Below are 18520 nucleotides of genomic sequence, written 5' to 3'. Positions count from 1 at the left end.
TAGCAAAAAACCATCCCTGGTCATGTATTTACAGTTTGGTCTCCAAAAGCTGTAAAAAGTGACAAAGAAATCCAAATATGAGTTAAAAACATTAAAAATATTTTTTAAACACCACAAGTTTGAGATTGCAGAAACCAAAGCATCCCCTTTCAAATTCTCACTTGTATTTCACCAAGTGCTTTAGAACTTAGGTTATCTGTCACCTCACAGGAGTGTATAATAGACAAAAGGAAGCCCATCCCCAGGGCATGACCCCAGGCTAACTCACCTGCTGCAAGGTGTGGGGGGCCCTGGGCCAAGCACCACCACTGACCACGGTGCCTTTGTCATTCATTTCCCCAAACTCAACCCTTTTCAAAGCCAGACTCTAGTCAGTAAGCCAAAGGATGCTACTCACGTTTATTTGGTGTCAAATCCTTTCTTTCTGAAATCCTCACCTCTGCATCTTGGTTTCCAAAGTAAACTGCCATTTCCAACACAACATTTTCAAGCAGGGCTGTTGTAAAGTTACTGAGCCTCATTACTGCCTGCCAAGTGCTTGATAAAGCTTCCCAATCCTTTATGGTTGGAAGGATGCTTATTTGACCAGTCATACTGCATTTAGAGGTAAACATTTCTTTTGGACTATCTGCCCAGAAACTGAGTAAACTACCAACTGAGACCCTGATTTTATTTTGGTCAGTGTGTGCATATAGTCATATGCAATTACCCAGAATGATGAAAAACTGGCATTAAGAAACCTAACTACTCTGCCATGTCAGATGTTGGCAATCTTAACTACATATTTACAGATGTGGATTTTTAAAAGATTGATAAACTCTTTTCTAGAATGTTTCAAGTTTTATTAATCATTCAACCAGTAAAGAGAGGCATTTTGCTTCATCGATCTGGAAAAAATATTTTAAGAATCTGATTCCTTTGACAAGTTTTTCTGTCACCTAAGGGATGAGTATGCTAGCCAGCCTTTACGAACTAGTAGCATTTAAAATTAACCCTCCAAATATCTTTATCTCAAACTATCTTACTGTTTAATGATAAAATGATAAAACTGGGTTCCCAAAATGTAAAAATCCTAATAGAGGTCTCTATTTCCAAGAGTCAAATAAAAAAGCTAACACTGGGGTGAAAGCTAGCCTGAGGTTTGTTTTTTCCCCTTCTGTAATGCTTAGAAGCCAGGAGAGAGAAATCTAGAATCCTGTTAATATACTTCCAAAATACAATTTTATGGAAGTGTTTTTTTTTTTTAAGGAGGGTTTTAAGAAAACAGGATACTTCAATATGACAAACTATGACTCAAAGAAAAAACACTCCCCAAACTCCCAAAGCTCTTCCTGAAGTTGGCAACAATTAATCAAAAAACTGAATTAACCAGTTTGCAATTAATATGAAATTTCTTCACATGAAGAAACGCCTGTAATGAACCATAAGTCTCCCCATGTTTTGGCAATGAAATAACTGAAATTAACATAAGGACATCTGGGGAGGGTTTAAGCTCACATTCAGAACTAAACACAAAACCTTGCAACCTGAAAGCAAAATGGGAGCTTTGACTAGCTGCTTGGTTCTGCCACACCATGTCTGAATAGTCTAGATAATGGCTATCCCAACAGGTACTTAGTTTCAAAAGTAATACAAGCAATTTACCATAAAAAGCCTACACCTAATAAGCTGTTCTGCTCCTCTGTTCTTTGTCCTACATGTACATGCTTATGTTTAACGAAGACTACCCTTTGCAACTCCTAAAAGCAGAGAAGCAAGAAATGGAGCAAGAGAAGGAAGCCTGAGAATTCATGAAGCTCTGAGAGCCTTTTCTCTGGCTGGTCATGGCCACTGACATTTCAATACAGAAGATTTATTAAAGACTTTTGGGAAAAAGAATCATACCTTGGCTATTAGTTTTCCTTGTCAAAAGCAGTCAGATAGACAGCTATTAACGAGGCAATTAGCCTAAAGTTCTCAGATAATAATGAAAAAACAAAACCAAAAACCCCTTACATCTTCCTATTAGAGCCTTTTATTCTGAATTTGTTGTTGCTTCAAGAAAACAGCTTTGCCCATAATTCACTGTGCCCTGAACTTCTGACACCAACTCGTATTTCGCCAATTAGGAACAAGGCCAAACCGTATTCTTCTTAGGTCTATCCAGTTAATAAATGGCACTTAACTGATGATTTCTTTCATATAATCTTTAACAAGAACTCATAAGTTGCATTGATTATGCCCCAAGAGATGAGGGACCGATGGTAATTCAGGTGAGCACCTCTGAAAAGATTCGTCAGCTTCCTGTCCCGCTCTAGCCAAATTTTCTGGAAAACCTTGGGAAAAGACTGAAACTCCCCACCAATCTGAGACTGCATGCGAGTTTTCACAACATTAACTGGGAAAAACAAGATTCCCAACATGGCCCCCAACAGACCTCCACAGATAAAATCATTGACCAAATGTGCGCTCTGAGTCGTTGCAGTAGGCAGATGCTCCTTAATGGGACCTCGAAGGCCAAAGAAAAGGACATTGCTGAATCCATTACGGAAAAGAACAGGCACCAAGCCTCGATAATACTCTCTAATTCCGTGGCATCTGAGCGCCTTGAAAGCCTGGTAAGTGTTTGTAAATTTGTCATGATGCTTGTGGTCTTGAAGCAACGTCTGAACTCTTTCCAACGGAGTGAAAATTGCTTCTGTTGTCCCCGCGAGGACTGCGGCCACACTGCGGGTCGCAAACTCAGGGGTACTGATGTGCTTTCGGAGAAGGCAGGATAAGTCCTCGTACAGCCCAAACATAAGCGCCAGCGTAGTTGTCTTCTGCATCAGTGGGGGCAGGATCCCGCGGTACAAGTTTCGAAAGCCGTCCCTCCGCAACTGAAGCACCGCGTCCCGGGTTTTGAGGCCATACAGCTGCTGCCGAAAGAGCACCTTCTGGATGGGAAATGTGATTGCTACGTTGTTGAAAGCCGCACAGCAGCCGCACAAGTAATGCTTCATCTCACCAACATTAGCGATATGAGGGGACAGATCTTGTTTTGAAGAGGTCAGGATGGGCGGCCTCTTTTCATGAGCTTCCGAATCCACCATGTTGCTTAAGATCTTTCTTCTTCATGAAGAATACTTTTAACCTACAAATAACAAAATGACAGTAGTAGCTAAGCCATTATATACAGGGCTAAACATGTGGAATTTTTCCTTATTTCCTCAACCCTTTAATTTCTGGACACTTACATTTTCCCTGTTAGACTACATCAGTAGTTGTTACAGCATTTTCAGAGGCCCCTGAGGTCCCCGAGACCCTCGCAGGGGTCCAGGAGGTCCTTCCTTTTCCAGCCACGTACCTGTGTGAAGCTGATTTTCTGCATCTACTTTAACCAGAACAACTTCTCACCACAGACACAATGCAGACGCAGACCTTTTATGCCAGACATTACACAGACCTGCAAAACTGGAAAACAAGCTCTCCTCAGTAAATTTTTGGAAAATAGTTATTTTTCATGAAAATGTGTTATATATGTTAACGTGTTATCTTTAAAGCAAATGAGGGGCGCCTGGTGGCTCAGTCAGTTGAGCAGGCTGAGTGTCCGACTCTTGTGATTTCAGCTCCTGTCACGATCTCAGGGTCGTGGAATCGGGACCTGCATCTAGCTCTGCGTTCAGTGTGGAATCTGCTTGTCCCTCTCCTCCTCCCCTCTCCCATGCAATTTATCTTTAAAATAAATATATAAATAAAATTAGTATTTTTAAATTTTGATTTCTAAGACCAGAAATACTAATTCACATAAAGGCTCTTTAGGGTCCACAGTAATTTTTAGGTGTAAAGGGGTCCTGAGACCAAAATATTTGAGAACTACTGGACTAGTTCATACGTACTATACTACATAATGGTATATACCATTATCCTTCCAAAAAAGATTCAAAGTCCTCCCTTGAGAAATAAAAGAGCAAAACATGCATTCATTCATTCTGTTCACTAACACTTACTTAGCGTCTACTCTGGACTAGGCCCTCTACCAAGTGCTAGAGATTCAAGAGCAAGGAACTCACGGGGTGTCTGGGTGGCCCAGTCAGTTAAGCATCTGCCTTCAGCTCAGGTCATGATCCTGGCATCCTGGGATCGAGCCTAACATTGGGCTTCCTGCTCAGCAGGGAGTCTGGCTTCTCCCTTTCCCTCTGCCCCTCACCCCAGCTCGTGCGCTCTCTCTCAAATAAATAAAATCTTAAAAAAAAGGCAAGGAACTCACAATTTAACAAGAGACTGCCAAGGTAAACAAATATACCCCCGTGTAAATACCTTGTATGACAAATATGTGCTATGGATAAGGGACACTGAGCATGTACTTTGGGAGGTAGAGACTGGAAGAACAGGGTCAAGGGAGGCCTGCAGGTATGTACTATACACTGTATTTTCATATATTTAATTCTCAAAACAACTCCATCAAATAAACGCTGTTTTCCCAGTTTTACCAATGAAAAAACCAACACTGTCTCCTTTGTCTGAGGTACAGAAAGTAACCGGTGGGGCTGGCATCGTAAGTCTGCCTGGCTGCAGGGCGCATGTTCCCCCGGTCATACCGAAGCATGGCAGTGACTTTGGGAGGCTGCCCTTGACAAAGTGGCTGCATCAGACTGCTGAAGATTTGAAGCCTAAATATACAGGCTTAGCCCACCGAGTAAAACTAAGGTAAAGTCCTCCCCTAGAACATACCCGCATCCTTAAAATGGCAAGGCTACCCCTTGCCAGGCAACTCAGTCTGATTTTCTCCAAAGGATCCAAATAGCTGGATCATCCAGGACAATCCTACAGCCCAGAAATAACTTTTACTGGGGGACTACATGGCAATTTTATTGTATGTTAGATGTAATAGGCTAAATATTTTTTTTTAAGATTTTTTTTAAGGGATCTCTATACCCAACATGGCACTCAAACTCACTACCCCAAGATCAAGAGTCACACGTTCCACCAACTGAGCTGGTTAGGTGCCCCAACAGGCTAAATATTTTTAAGTTGATTTTAATTCCTCAACAGTATAACACCACATTTATGAGACCACTCGACAAAAAATTAAATAACCCGATTAAAAATGAGCAAAGGACTTGAACAGCCATTTCTCCAAAGGAGATACACAGAAGATATGGGACTCCACCTTTTATGCCAGACATGAAAGAAACCTACAAAACTGCGTAACAGGGGCACCTGGGTGGCTCAGTTCGTTAAGTGGCTGCCTTCAGCTCAGGTCACAAAGGTCACGATCCTGTGGTCCTGGGGTCGAGCCCCGCATCAGCAGGCTCCCTGCTCAGTGGGGAGTCTGCTTCTCCCTCCCTCCTCCACCCCCTCCCCCGCTTCTTGCTCTCTCCCTCTCTCAGATAAACGAAATCTAAAAAAAACAAAAACAGGGCACCTGCGTGGCTCAGATGGTTAAGTGTCTTCCTTCGGCTCAGGTCATGATCCCAGAGTCCTGGGATCGAGCCCCGCATCGGGCTCCCTGATCGGTGGGAAGCCTGCTTCTCCCTCTGCCTCTCTCTCTCTCTCATGAATAAATAAAAAAATAAATAAAAACAAAAAAACAAAACACCAAAAAAACCGTAAAACACACTCATGCCAACAAGCATATGAAAAGATGCTCAACTTCAATCAAAAGAGAAATACAAATCAAAACCACAATGAGATCGTCTCACCCCTTAGGATAGTTACTATTTAAAAAAACAAAAACAGAAAATAACAAGTGTTGGTGGAGATATGGAGGAGAATCCCTGCGCACTGCTGGTGAGAATGCACAATGCTGCAGCCGCTAAACACAGAATGGCAGTTCTACAAAAACTTACAATAGAACTAACATGTGATTCAGCAGTCTCACTTCTAGGTGTCTGTTAAGAATTGAAAGCAGGGTCTCAAGAGGCACGTGCACATCCACAGCAGTGCTATTCACAATAGCCAAGAGGTGGAAGCGACACAAATGTCCACTGACGGATGAATGGTTAAACAAGACGTGGTATAGATACGTACAATGGAATACTATGTGGCCTTAAAAAGGAAGGAAATCCTGTCATGTGCTAGGACGTGGGTGAACCCTGAGGACCTTAAGTAAAAGAAGCCAGTCATAAAAGGACAAATATTGTGTGATTTCATTTATATAAGGTACATAAAGTAGTCAAAATCAGAGACAGAAAGTAGAATGGTAGTTGCCAGGGGCTTGCGGAAGGAGGAACAGGGAGTTATTAATAGGTGTATAAACTGCTGAGCATTCAGGACAAAAGACGAATGTAATCACTATAAAGTACAGTGCAGAGCTGAAGCACAGAAAACAATCAGAATCAATTCCTGGGGAGCTTATGTCTACAGGAGCCACAGATATGTAACATCAAATATGGGCGCCTGGGTGGCTCAGTCGTTAAGTGTCTGCCTTTGGCTCAGGTCATGATCCTGGGGTCCTGGGATCGGGCCCCACATCAGGCTCCCTGCTTGGCGGGGGGCCTGCTTCTCCCTCTCCCACTCCCCCTGCTTATGTTCCCTCTCTCGCTGTGTCTCTGTCAAAGAAAAACAAAAAAAACAAAATATAAATATGGAACACACATCTGCAACAATAATTTTCCCTTTTGGGAGTACAGCCTAGGGAAAAAGTTATTCATACAGGATGTACACAAAGACTGAACTACAAGACAGTCGCAACAATGCTCTTGAGAAGTACTGAATAAAAATTAAGTGCTCAACAGTAAGGGGCCCACTGAATAAATGAAGATGTATCCACCTGATGGGATGTCATATATATATGATATCAAAAATAAGAGTACTGGGGTGCCTGGGTGGCTCAGTCGGTTAGTCTGCCTTCAGCTCAGGTCATGATCTCAGGGTCCTGGGATGGAGCCCCGTGTCAGGCTCCCTGCTCAGCATGGAGTCTGTTCCTCCCTCTCTCTCTCCCCCAAATAAATAAAATCTTTAAAAAAATGTTTTTGTTTCATTCAGACTTACAGGATAACACTGTCAAGAAGACCTTCATTTACTTTTGTTGGGGATTTCTTCCTCTTTGCCTGCTTTTACACTGGCCTACTAGCAAACTAAGAAAATTAAATTCAACCCACTTATTCAAAGGCACTGCCCTACAAGTCAGAGATTAGAGATAAATGGGAACCCTGGCTTCAGGGGAGATAAGACATGCAAACAAATGGACTATAAATGCATGCACGGAAATGTGCACAAGGTGTATAAAGGCCCCGCAGAGAGAGGGGTCATTAGCTAGCTGTCTGGAGACAATGACGGGGCAGGATAGGACCTGTGGGCAAATAGGTGAAGCACAATCCGCTAAGGGCGGAGGCACAGGCTACGGTGCAAGTCCTGTGTCAGAGCAGCAGGATTGCATTCTCGAGGAATTGAGTACTTCTGCTCGAGCAGAATGTGGGGGGAAGATGGGTGGGTGGCAGAGGTGGATGGGGAAGCAGGCTTGGACCAGGGTTACGAGAGACCCTCAGGAGGGTCCCAAGACACTCTGATGTTACTGTGTACTATTCTTTTCCTTTCTCACGTGAAGCAAATGCAAACAAGCTATTTTCCTTAAGTATGTCACACCAGGGTCTGTGTGTCTTCTTCCCACAAGACAGACTACACTAGGAATATCAACAATGAACACTCTGGCCCAAAGTCTGTTTTGCTGGAGTTCCAGCTGGCTTACTCCATGTTTCTATTAGAAAAGATAAACTTGGAAACCACTGCAGGCCCGAACTCTGCGGGAAGGAAGGTCCTGAAAGGGGTCAAGAAACTTTCCTCGCCACTAAGTCGCCTGGTTGTACCGACAGAACCCAACTGTGCCAGGGGTGCTTTCTTTCACTGCCAGCCCCCACAAGCAGGGGAGCCACACCACCTCTGGGCGCCACTCTGTTCATTAAGAACATGCTCTCCGCTTTGGCAAAGCAGTGGAAGCAGCAGGACTTACAGCTGAAATCTGCTCAGCACCATCATGAATCGGTTTAAAGGGGCAGGAAAAACTGTTCCCCGGAGTTCCAAAAATGTGTTCCCCTGCAATGTAAATCATCAAAGTAAGGCCTGGCTCAGAGACATGAAGTATTTCTCACCTTGGCAGGTATTAGAACAGTTAGATTATAAAGTCACCTGGATGCTCGACTCAGAGATGCCAGATTCCTTGGAGCTGGGCTGCTTGCAGATCCAGTAAAACAACGAATGAGTCATTTCAATGAAAATTCACAAAAGAAGCGTATTACTTTTTTAGGAAAAAAATTGACATATTAAAAATAAACATTTAAAAAAGATTTTTTTTTTTAAGCAAAAACAAAGTTCTAAATCTATTAAATATACAGACATCTCCCCTCTCCAGGCTCACTGCCTTAGCTCAGGGCTCTCTGTGTCTAGCCTGACTGAGGGAAAGCCTCTTTACCAGTCAACCTGCCACTAGTGACACTCACAATGCATTCTGGAAACTTCTAATAACAGCATGGAGATACCCCAGTATTTTGTATGATTGTATAGCAATTGGACATATTATAAGTAATTTATTCTATCTTCTACTTCGGTCCCTGTTTTTTGTTTAGGTTTGGTTTTTTTCCTTTTTTTCTCTTAAAGAATTCTGCACTGGGCAACATTATACCTACACCTTGCTTGGGTGAACTCTGGCAAGTTTATCTATAGGATAAATCTTTCAAATGGCATTGCTGGCTCAAAGAGTAATACATTTTAATTTGATAGCTACTCCAAACTGCCCCCAGAAAACTAATGAGGATTTATACTTCCATTATGTGTATGTCAGTACCCAGGTCCCCCATCATTTCCTGTACCATTTCATGGGTAAAAAACTGCATTTTGTCATTTAAAATTTTTGATTAAACTACAGCATTTTGGGGCACCTAGGTGGCTCAGCTGGTTAATAAGAGTCTGCCTTCAGCTCAGGTAATGATCCCAGGGTCCTGGGATCGAGCCCCATGTTGGGCTCCCTGCTCAGTGGAGGGGTCTGCTTAAAAAAATAAACTACAGTATTTTTCCATTTTTGACCATTTGAATTTCTTTTACTATAAATTTTCATGTTACCCGTATTTCTAATAGGCAGAAAAACCTTTTCTGATTTGTAAAATTTCTTCATATATGAAGAAAATCATTCCTGGTTCTATTAATCAAATTGTGGCAAATACTTTCCCTACTTTATCATTTTTGTGATACTGAAGTTCTTAATTTGGATAGTAAATCTATGATCTTGGCTTCTAGGCTTTATAATGTCCTCAGAAGGCCTTCATTACTCTGAAAGTATGAACGAGTAATCCATGCTTCCCTCTACAACCTTCATGGTTTCATTTACCAGCCATACTGTAATCTCTCTGGAATTTCAGCATAAGGAGGCAAAGAGAAAAGCTTGCCTATGAAAGTGACCGGTGAGCATCATCCAAATGCCCGTGGCTGTGTGCATGTATGTCTGCACAGGCTCTGCTCCGCCAGCAGCCCAGCGCTTCTCGAGTGCCAACCTGCTCTGACCTGCTACGGCAGTATGATGCGTGTCACCATCTCATAGGGCTTCCCCATACTCTTCTGAGAATTAGCTTTCCTGGCTATTACGCTTCTCCTGGTAAACTCTAGTGGATCTCTGTCATATTCTTCCCAAAAATCTTGTTGGTATCTTAGAGAGATAGTGACTTAATAGATAAATGTAAAGACCTCTCACTTTTCCAAAATTAAACCATACTTTACAGGAATATGATGTCTTCCTATTTACTTGTCTTTTTACAAATCTTAGTAGCATTTAAAAATTTTTTCATACAGATCTTTTTTTTTTTTTTTTTTTTAAGATTTGAGATAGAGCATGCAGCACCGGGAGGGGGGGAAGGAGAGAAGCAGACTCCCCACTGAGCGCAGAGCCCTAGACAGGGCATGATCTCAGGACTCTTGAGATCATGACCTGAGCAGAAATCAAGAGACAGAGGTTTTACTGACTGAGCCACCCAGGCACCCCCAGATCTTGAATATTTATGCCTAGGTATTTTATCTTTTTGGTTGCTATTATGAATGGGCCGTTTCCTTCCAATTAATTTTCAAACTGCCTTTTGTCTGCATATGAAAAAGCTCCCAATTCTTGTATATTAAGGTTAGAACCAGCCAACTTATCAAATCCTCTTGCAATTTCTGTTTTTTGGACTGCTTTGCTTTAGCTTCCACTATATAAAATACCACAAATAATTGACTTCTCCATTATAATATGTATCTTTCTTATTAGATTCACAAATATTTCCTGAACAAATCTAAATTATAATAATAGTGAATATCCTTATATTTTTCTTGACACTTATGGGAACTTTGCTAGGAATTACTATTAAGCATGACACTGGCTTGTGGGGTGAGAAACAGGAAGCTGTCATCAGAGTATTCATAATCCAAGTCCTAGTAGTTTCAAGTTTACTTAGGGAAACAGATCATCACGACACAAAAATGTTTACTGAACTAGCCCCTAGAAAATCTGTACTCATTCAAGTAACCTTCCCTGTTCACCATCTATCCCTACCCACCTTTGTGCTGCAAATATGAGGTAAAGTACGTCTTTCCAGTGCTATCACATTTCATCAGATAAATTACATTAAAAACCCCAAAACTTCATTCTGCATTCATCCTACCAATTAGTATACCTTCAATTATAATGTAAGTCCCCATCCCCCTGCTATTTACTAGGGAATTATGTTTCACATTAAAACTGCATTCCATTTTTCTAATACTAGATATCAACTGATAAATCAGGGCTTAGAGAGTTTTCAAACATGGGAAGGGAATACACATTTATTCCTGTTTTACTGCAAGTCAACCACCTTCAACCCCTCCTACCACCACTAAATCAGGAACTTTGGTCAAATGCTTTTAAGGAGCTACTGAGATGATCACATGAATACTGGAGACAGAACCAGTGTAACATTTACGAGTTGCAGCTAATAGCCTCAATTCAAATCCTGGCTCCACCACATATCCACTGTGTGACCTTCAAGTTCCTCAATGTCTCTATGGCTTAATTTCCTCATTTATACAGTAAGGATGTTACCTACCTCATAGGCTGGTTCAGTTATTTGAGTTACTACTAGTACAGCATCCTGGAGAGTAGTCTAGAGCACTAGAGGTGCTCAACAAGGATGACCTATTATTCACTAATGTATTTATTTGGTATATACATTATTTCTTGTTAATTACTTGCCCTTATAATAAGGGTATGAATCCTCCTTGGCCATGGTGAAATATGTTTTTTAAAACATCACTAGATACCATTTTGCTAATATTTTAAAATTTCACATCACTAGAACATACCAAATTTTCAATTTTAGTACTATCTTCATGCCAAGTTCAGGCATCAATGTTCTATTGGCTTTGTAAAAACAATCTATAACTTTTCCTTCCTGATGTTGGTGAACAATTTAAACCTTATCAAAATTACCTTTTCCTTCATAGTTAAAGGAATTCACCTGTAACACCATCTGGGCCTGGTGTTTTGGGGGATGGTAGCTTTTTGATAACTTTCTCAATTTCTTCCATTGTTACTGGTCTGTTAGGTTCTTTCTTCTGCAATTTTGATACTGGATTTCCTTTAAAAAAAAAAAGTTCTGGTTTACTTATATAGTCTTATACAGTACTTGTTTTTAAAAAATACTTCTAGTCTTGTGTACTTACATTCCCTTTTTTCTTGGTAGCCAGTTTGTCAAATTTACATTCCTCTCATCCCAGAAAAAAAAAACAGCTGTTGAAGTTACCAGTTTTACTATTTTCAGTTTTTAAATTTGCTTTTCCTCCATCTCTTTTCTCCTGTTTTGTCTAGGTTTATAGTATTCTAATTTCTTGTTAGATGCTTATTTTTATTCTTTGTTTCATAATTTTGAATGTTTAAGGTGATGTATTTCCCTTTGAGCAAAACTTTTTAAGATACACTATGGAGAATTTTGGTCTAATTGATGGTTGCTTCATCATCTGCATCATCTTGACATAGTAGCTTTCATTTGGGATTTTATGTGCCCAGCTCCAGAATCCAAACCTGTTTTGGCTTTGTGTCTTATCATATCCTTTATTTATGCTCAGGAGAAGAGCATCTTTCTGGTGGCCCATAGAAGATCATAAAAGGATAGATCCTAATATCTGGCAACTGTCCTCCAGTCTCAAAATATTTGATAAATATACCCTGAAGCTGACCTTCATTAGTGGGAGAATAAAGCAGGAGCGGCAAGCCAAGTACACTAAGTCCCATTCCTGTTTTTTGACCACAACAGGACAACGGTAAGAGAAGCATACAAACCTGAAATATCCAGGCACCATGACAGTCTTGCCACAGAAAGAAAAAATAAAATAGCCAATGGCAGCCATCTTTCTGCTAGATAATGCTGAAATGCAGGGGGAGGGGGAAAGAGGCAGAGAACTTAAAATGAATAAAGAATGTTTATTAAAAGTCCCTGTTTCGTCCTGAAATTTTAGTCCATTCTGGATACAAAGGATCTTCTAGCACAGATATGAGAAGCCATAGTTCTGATATCTAGCTATAGCCTCCTTGATCTGCTGACTGCATTGTTTTGATTTGCTTTTCTGGAAAACCATTTTTGCTAAAAGCCATACAGACTTCCTCCTTCCTACACAGCAGTATTTCAGTAGTTTATATAGTATAGCATCGTGCCATGCAGCATTTGAAGACTCAATTATTTTAAGATTTTTTTTTTTTAAGTAATCCCTACGCCCAACATGAAGCTTGAACCCACAACCCCAAGATCAAGAGTTGCACACTCCACGGAGTCAGCCAAAGCACCCTGAACACTCAATTTTTAACACTGCTAACCTAGTGCTGAGTTTATTATGTTAATTCCTGTTTCAACAGCAGTTTCCCTTAATTCAGGATACACTTCTTATGTAGGACAGCTTTCCTTCACCATTTTTGTGGGTATGTCTTTATCTGACTTGGGGAGAATTGGGGAAAAAACAACAAAAAACCACCCACAGCTTTTTAATTTGTTTAAAACACATCTCTGCCTGTTACATTTTGTGCTCTTAACCAGTTAAAGAAACCAATGGCATTTTTACTTAAAAAAAAAAAAAAGTTTGAAGATGCTTGAAAAGAAGTTTGCCAGGGTAGAGTTTGATAATTATTAATCACTTAGTCTTCTACATCCTTACTTCTTGCTGTTTCAGCTGACAGACATGAATTTAAGAACTCTTATTAGGGCTACAATTGCCAATCTACGATTAACATTTTAAAAACAGCTTAGCACACAAATGCTTTATATCTAGGTAATCCCTTGCTCTTCTTCAGAGTCTCAGGACTAAAGAATGATAAAATAACAAGAATACTCTGATTAATGTATACATGATTATATAATATCATGTTGTGACAATTTATGAATGTTAAGAAATTTCATTTACATACTGAATACATAACAATATTTTAAATTCTAAAGTTACCACCTGCAAACTGTTTAGCAATCTACTGTTCCTTGATAATACAAACTAAGTTATTTGTACACCCGACCAACAAATTCTGTCCATATTCACCTTAAATTTTTACTGGAATGATTTACTTCCCAAAATTTTACAAATTAAAGTTACTTCAACTAGTTTGTCACAGCTGTTTGTAATAATGGAGACTGTTATTAAGCAGAAAACTATGGCTAGCACAAATTAACTCTTTACTGACCCCTATATTTAAAGATTTTAAGATATTTTAAGAATATCACTGTATGGGTACCTGGGTGGCTCAGTCGACTGCGTGTCTGCCTTTGGGTCCTGGGATCCAGCCCCGCACTGGACTCCCTGCTCAGCGGGGAGCCTGCTTCTCCCTCTCCCTCTGCCCCCCCAACCTTGTGCACTCTTGCTCTCAAATAAAATCTAAAAAAAAAAAGAACATCACTGTATATTTAGTCTCAAACTTTAAAAAACAGGCCTGTGCATAGAAAAAGGAAGGTCATGAAACCCTCCTAGACTTCACAGATTTAAAACTTTCCCTCTAAATTTTAACCTCTTGAGACTTACGTCTTCAAAGAAACCACCAATACACATGTGAAAAGAAAAAAAAAATAACGCTTTCCCTCTAGTTTCATCCTACACACCAGGATGGTATGAATAGATTCTTAATTCAGCAACAGAAGTAAGGACAGTGTGCACAGTATTCTGTGGCAATGGAGTTCAGAATTTTATATGTTTATTTATACTGTGAACACAGTGCTCACTTCGGCAGCACATATACTATACTGTGAACACAGCTAAATTTCTTTACTAAACTGATCTCTATATTTAAATTCCTTAACACGGGTAATTCTTCGCTATTGCAAAACTTATTTACCCTAATTTTAAACTGTTTGCTACCTAAAACACTCAAGCTATCTAAACAGTAAGAAGCACAGTTAATAGGTTGACTTTTAAGCAACTACAAGTATCAAACATTTGTGGCATAAACAGTGTAAAAGTCTAAAAACTCACTGTAATTTACAGCCTACATGGATAAGCAAGACCTAGATGTGATCCCAGCACAAAGGTCTTTGTGCAAAAACTGGGGGTAAGGCAAATGTAGTTCTCAAAGGATGTGAACTCCCACTAAGTCAGCAGGTCTGAGTCAGCAATCAGAACAAGATCAGTCTGGGTTCCAGTCCTAGTTATGACACTACCTTGCTATAGTCAAAGCAAGGTCCTTAATTTAAAAATCCGATTCTCTGGGTTTAATCTATCAAAGGAGAAACCAGATACCTCAACTGAGAGGTAATAGCTTATCATTTTTTCTTTAGATGCACTAAGGGTGACTCCAGATCCAAAGTGCCTAACCTGTGCTCTGGAACCACTAGGGGACACACCTGACCAGTTTTAGTACCCTTTGATTTTATTGAATCCTTTCCAAACGAGGGTGGAGGAGGCTCGAACTGGCAAGGTCACTACCCATATACTTTCAGGGCTTCTGTTTCACTGCTTACAGGTAGAGAAACAGAGCGTGGGAATTACGACGAGCTGAGTATAGCTGACGGGGCAAAATAAAGGTTATGCCCCAAGGGTAAATATAGCTGAGGCATCGACATGCTTGATCTACCCACGCTCGGTGCTAAATAATCAGCACAGAGATTTACAATGAACAACACCGCCCGCCTGCCCGCCCCCCAAAAGCCTTGTACAATTGAGTTTCCCACAACGCGATGCAACATGGTGTCGCAGAATAAGCACTGCCTGGCTGTGGCCGGACTTACCGCCCTCCGGGCGTCCATTTCCCCAATCTGGGATAAGAGGGTCGGGGGTTGGGTAGGATCACCGAGGCCCCTTCCGTCTCCGACAGTGAACAAGCTCAGGGGGCCCGCAATCCCAGACCCCAGGGGGGGGAGGGGCCCTTCCGCTGTCCCAGCGCCGCCCGCCCCCGGGCGCAGGCAAAGCCCGGCCCTCCCCGCCCTCCGGTTCGTGCGCGGTGGGAGGCCCCTCCCCAGCAGGGGCGCGTCCGAATAAACGCACAGCGTTCTTCGCCGGAAAGGCCAGCTCCGCCCGCCAGACAGCGTCCCTCGCCCCGTGAAGCCCCAGGACGGCCCGCGAAACCCGGCGGCTGGCGGGAGAGCCCGGGGGCCTCGGGGGCGTAGAACCGACCCTGTGCGGGAGCACCGCTCCTGTGGTTCCCGCGCCTGCGGGCCCCACCCAGGAGGGCGCGCTCGCAGGAGCGCCCGGGCGCGCGGAGAGGGTGGGCCCCAGCGGCTGCGCCAGAGGGCCAGGGCGGGGCGGCCTCCTCAGACCCTCTTTCGTGCTTCCACTCCTCCAACGTACAGGCCGAGGGGAAAGCCCGTGCCGCCAGCCCGCGCACTCACCCATTGCAGCGGGCGCCCGGTTCCGCGCCCGATAGCCGCCAACCCGCAGGTCGGCGAGCCGGCGAGCAGCGGCCGCGCAGGCGCAGACCTTGACCGACCCGGTGCGCGGGGCGTAGCGTGACGCGCTCGTCGCTGCCCGAGCCCGATCACGTGAGGCAGACGCCGCCGCGCCGCCTCTCCTTAAACCCAGAGTCAGGTGACCCCCGACCAGGTCTTCTTGGCCCCGGCGGGGCAGGTGCAGGGTTACCCACCACACCTGTCGTAAGGCACTGGGGCGCCACCTACCAGAGCACCGTTCCCTTGGCGCTATACGGTGGCCGTGCCGTGCCACAACTAGTCAACGCTTTCTCCAGCGTGCAGCCTGAGGCAGTGCCAGTGGGAATGAACAGTTGTGGGTGCAAACGCCAGAAACCTGAAAGTGCCTCTCCTGGCTCCCCATTGTAGCCTTGGTTAGATTCCAACAAACCCTCAAAGTGGCCTTTTGTCAGCAACTGGTACTGCAGGCCACAGAGGAACAAGTTTGTATGCTTTAGGACATACAAATCGCTTTTCAAGTCTCTTTCCTTTCAACTTGACAACTTGCAGGTCTTGGACTCTGTTGCACTGGGAAATGGAAGGCTTAGGTGGAGTAATAGCTCTGACAATTCTGGGAGTGACCTTGGACAAGTCACTGGTTCCTAAGCCCCAAATCCGTATCTGAAAAATAATGCCTACCTTGCATGCATCCTTTGGCCTTTGTCAGCATCACTAGGAATAATGACGTGACTCTAACTCCTAAACTGAAAGGCACACAACAGGTGTGAGGGGTTGAAGGAAGCAGGTCAGCCTGGAGAGGAGAAGCTCTTCAGGAGGCTCGTGAAATATGTGTGAAGGATATGCACTTCACTTGGGGTTAGTCCAAGAGGCATTAGTCAGAGATTAGCTCTAGGTGGGTGGCTTTCCCTGCCCACTTGTCCAGACAGCACTTTATAGATATCGACTCCAAAATTCGGTCTGCTTGAGCTGGCCTGTTTAACTGCTGCTTAGGATGTGGGAGACCATGCCCGCTAATTTAAGCTAACTCTCCTGAGGTACCTGCTGTGTGTCTTTGTTCATGCCCAAGTTCTCCTGGGGGATCTTAAGAGTCTAATGAGGGACATAAAAACAGAAGACTCTGGAAATTCGGAAGCATGAGGGGCCTTCCCCCTTGAGAGGGAACCAGGGATGGCTTCATAGGGTAGGAGGTGTTTGAACTGGGCCTTGGTTGAATGACTGGAATTTGGACCAGTGGAGAAAGTCACAGTAGCAGGAGATAAGATTGTAAAGGTCAGGTAGTGGGGTCTGATAGTGCAAATCTCGACTGTCAGAGGCACTTGGCATCTAATTAGTGTGCAGGGATAGATTCAGGGCTCCACAGGATGATGACAAGGCCACACAGTGGTTTGGAATGATAGATTGGGCAATAGTTGGGGAAGGGCATTCGCCTCAAAATTATGTTTGTCCTGTCTTGTGTGAATTCTTGTTCAGATGTATTATTCGAAAAATAAATCAGGCAGGCATCCAGAGTGTTCAGACACATAAATAATTTATTCCAGATTAGAATGGACTTAGTCTCCTGTGGTAAAACCTGAAGAGGAGGGAAAGATTGAAATTAAATATACAGTTGAGGCACAATGGACTCAAAGGAGTGAGGAGCTCCCAGGCCAACAGGAACATGTGTGTTTGGAGCTGTGCCAGTCTGTTTCTCTCATGCTGCAGGCCACAGTGCAGGCCTCTGCCCCTCCAACTCTTAGTTCCTGGTCAGAAACCCCCAGGCCCTTAACTGGTTCTTCTTGGACATAGGAAGGTTAGAACTCAAAACCTTCTCTTTTCTGATTCAGGATTCATCATAAAGGTAGCCTTTCATTTTTCTGTCCTCATCTACCAATTCTTTCATTCTTCAGCCTCTTAAATTTTTCTCCATACCTCTAGCCTCCATATCAGCTGTCAAATAAGATCCTAGAGGATATTAGAACCTACCTTTGATCATCTCACTCCTCTGGGTAAAAACCTCCAGTGGTTTCCTCTTGACTCCTCAGTCAATCTAAACTTCTTAACTTGGCATGAGGGCTGATCTGTGTCCTGGCCCCTCTTGCCTGTTTGTCTACCTCATGACCAACAACATTCTGTGCTTCAGCCATATGCAGTCTCTCAGTGTTTTGCAAATCCTTGGTTCCTTAAGCCTCTTCCCCTTTCACCATTGACTCTTTACCAGTTTTTTTTTAAAGATTTATTTATTGGGACACCTGGGTGGCTCAGTCAGTTAGGTAGCTGCCTTTGGCTTGGGTGGTGATCACAGGATCCTGGGATGGAGCCCCGTGTCGGGCTTCTGGCTCAGTAGAGAGCCTGCTTCTCCCTCTGCCTGCCACTCCTTCTGCTCGTGCTCTCTCTCTGACAAATAAATAAGATCTTTAAATTTTTTTAAATAAAATAAAAATATAAAGATTTATTTATTTGAGAGAGAGAGAGAGAGGGTAGGGAGGAGCAGAGAGAGATGGAGAGGGAGAATCTTAAGCAGGTTCCACGCCCAGTGCAGAGCTCAACACAGGGCTCAATCTCACGACCCTGAGATCATGACCTGAGCCGAAATCACAAGTTGGATGCTTAACTGACTGAGCCACCCAGGTGCCTCAACTCTTCACCAATTAAACATGTTAACCCTTCAAGGCTCTTTGACTTCTCGGAAGAGCCTTCTCGGAAGAGCCTTCTCTGACCAACCCAGGCAAAATTGATGGCTTTTGCCTCTG

The 18520-nt window shown here is 43.0% G+C and overlaps 1 protein-coding gene across 25 annotated transcripts; it reads right to left on the bottom strand.

Moving 5' to 3' along the window:
- Nucleotides 1-825: 825 nt before the first annotated feature.
- On the bottom strand, nucleotides 826-16001 carry SLC25A51 (solute carrier family 25 member 51). 25 transcript variants are annotated; one of them, XM_027615098.1, is made up of 6 exons: nucleotides 15756-16000; nucleotides 11390-11537; nucleotides 8089-8130; nucleotides 7913-7995; nucleotides 3216-3432; nucleotides 826-3112 (listed from the first exon to the last, which is right to left on the bottom strand). In XM_027615098.1, the coding sequence occupies exon 6, from the start codon at nucleotides 3069-3071 to the stop codon at nucleotides 2178-2180; it is 894 nt and encodes a 297-aa protein (XP_027470899.1). In that variant the 5' UTR covers nucleotides 3072-3112; nucleotides 3216-3432; nucleotides 7913-7995; nucleotides 8089-8130; nucleotides 11390-11537; nucleotides 15756-16000; the 3' UTR covers nucleotides 826-2177. The 25 variants fall into 25 exon arrangements, with proteins under 25 accessions (XP_027470899.1, XP_027470890.1, XP_027470894.1 ...); XM_027615089.1 differs by having other exon boundaries at nucleotides 3326-3432; nucleotides 8089-8197; nucleotides 15756-15999; XM_027615093.1 differs by having other exon boundaries at nucleotides 3326-3432; nucleotides 8089-8133; nucleotides 15756-15999.
- Between the last annotated feature and the right edge of the window lie 2519 nt (nucleotides 16002-18520).

The sequence above is a fragment of the Zalophus californianus genome, chromosome 13 (genome assembly GCF_009762305.2).
Source record: "Zalophus californianus isolate mZalCal1 chromosome 13, mZalCal1.pri.v2, whole genome shotgun sequence".
In the NCBI taxonomy this organism is placed as follows: Eukaryota; Metazoa; Chordata; class Mammalia; order Carnivora; family Otariidae; genus Zalophus; species Zalophus californianus.
Note: the sequence above shows the minus strand (reverse complement) of the source record. Positions and strands in the feature narration are given on the sequence as shown.

Coding starts and splice junctions, on each gene's coding strand:
- SLC25A51 (XM_027615104.1), bottom strand. CDS start 3,071: ATGGTGGATTCGGAAGCTCATGAAAAGAGGCCGCCCATCCTGACCTCT.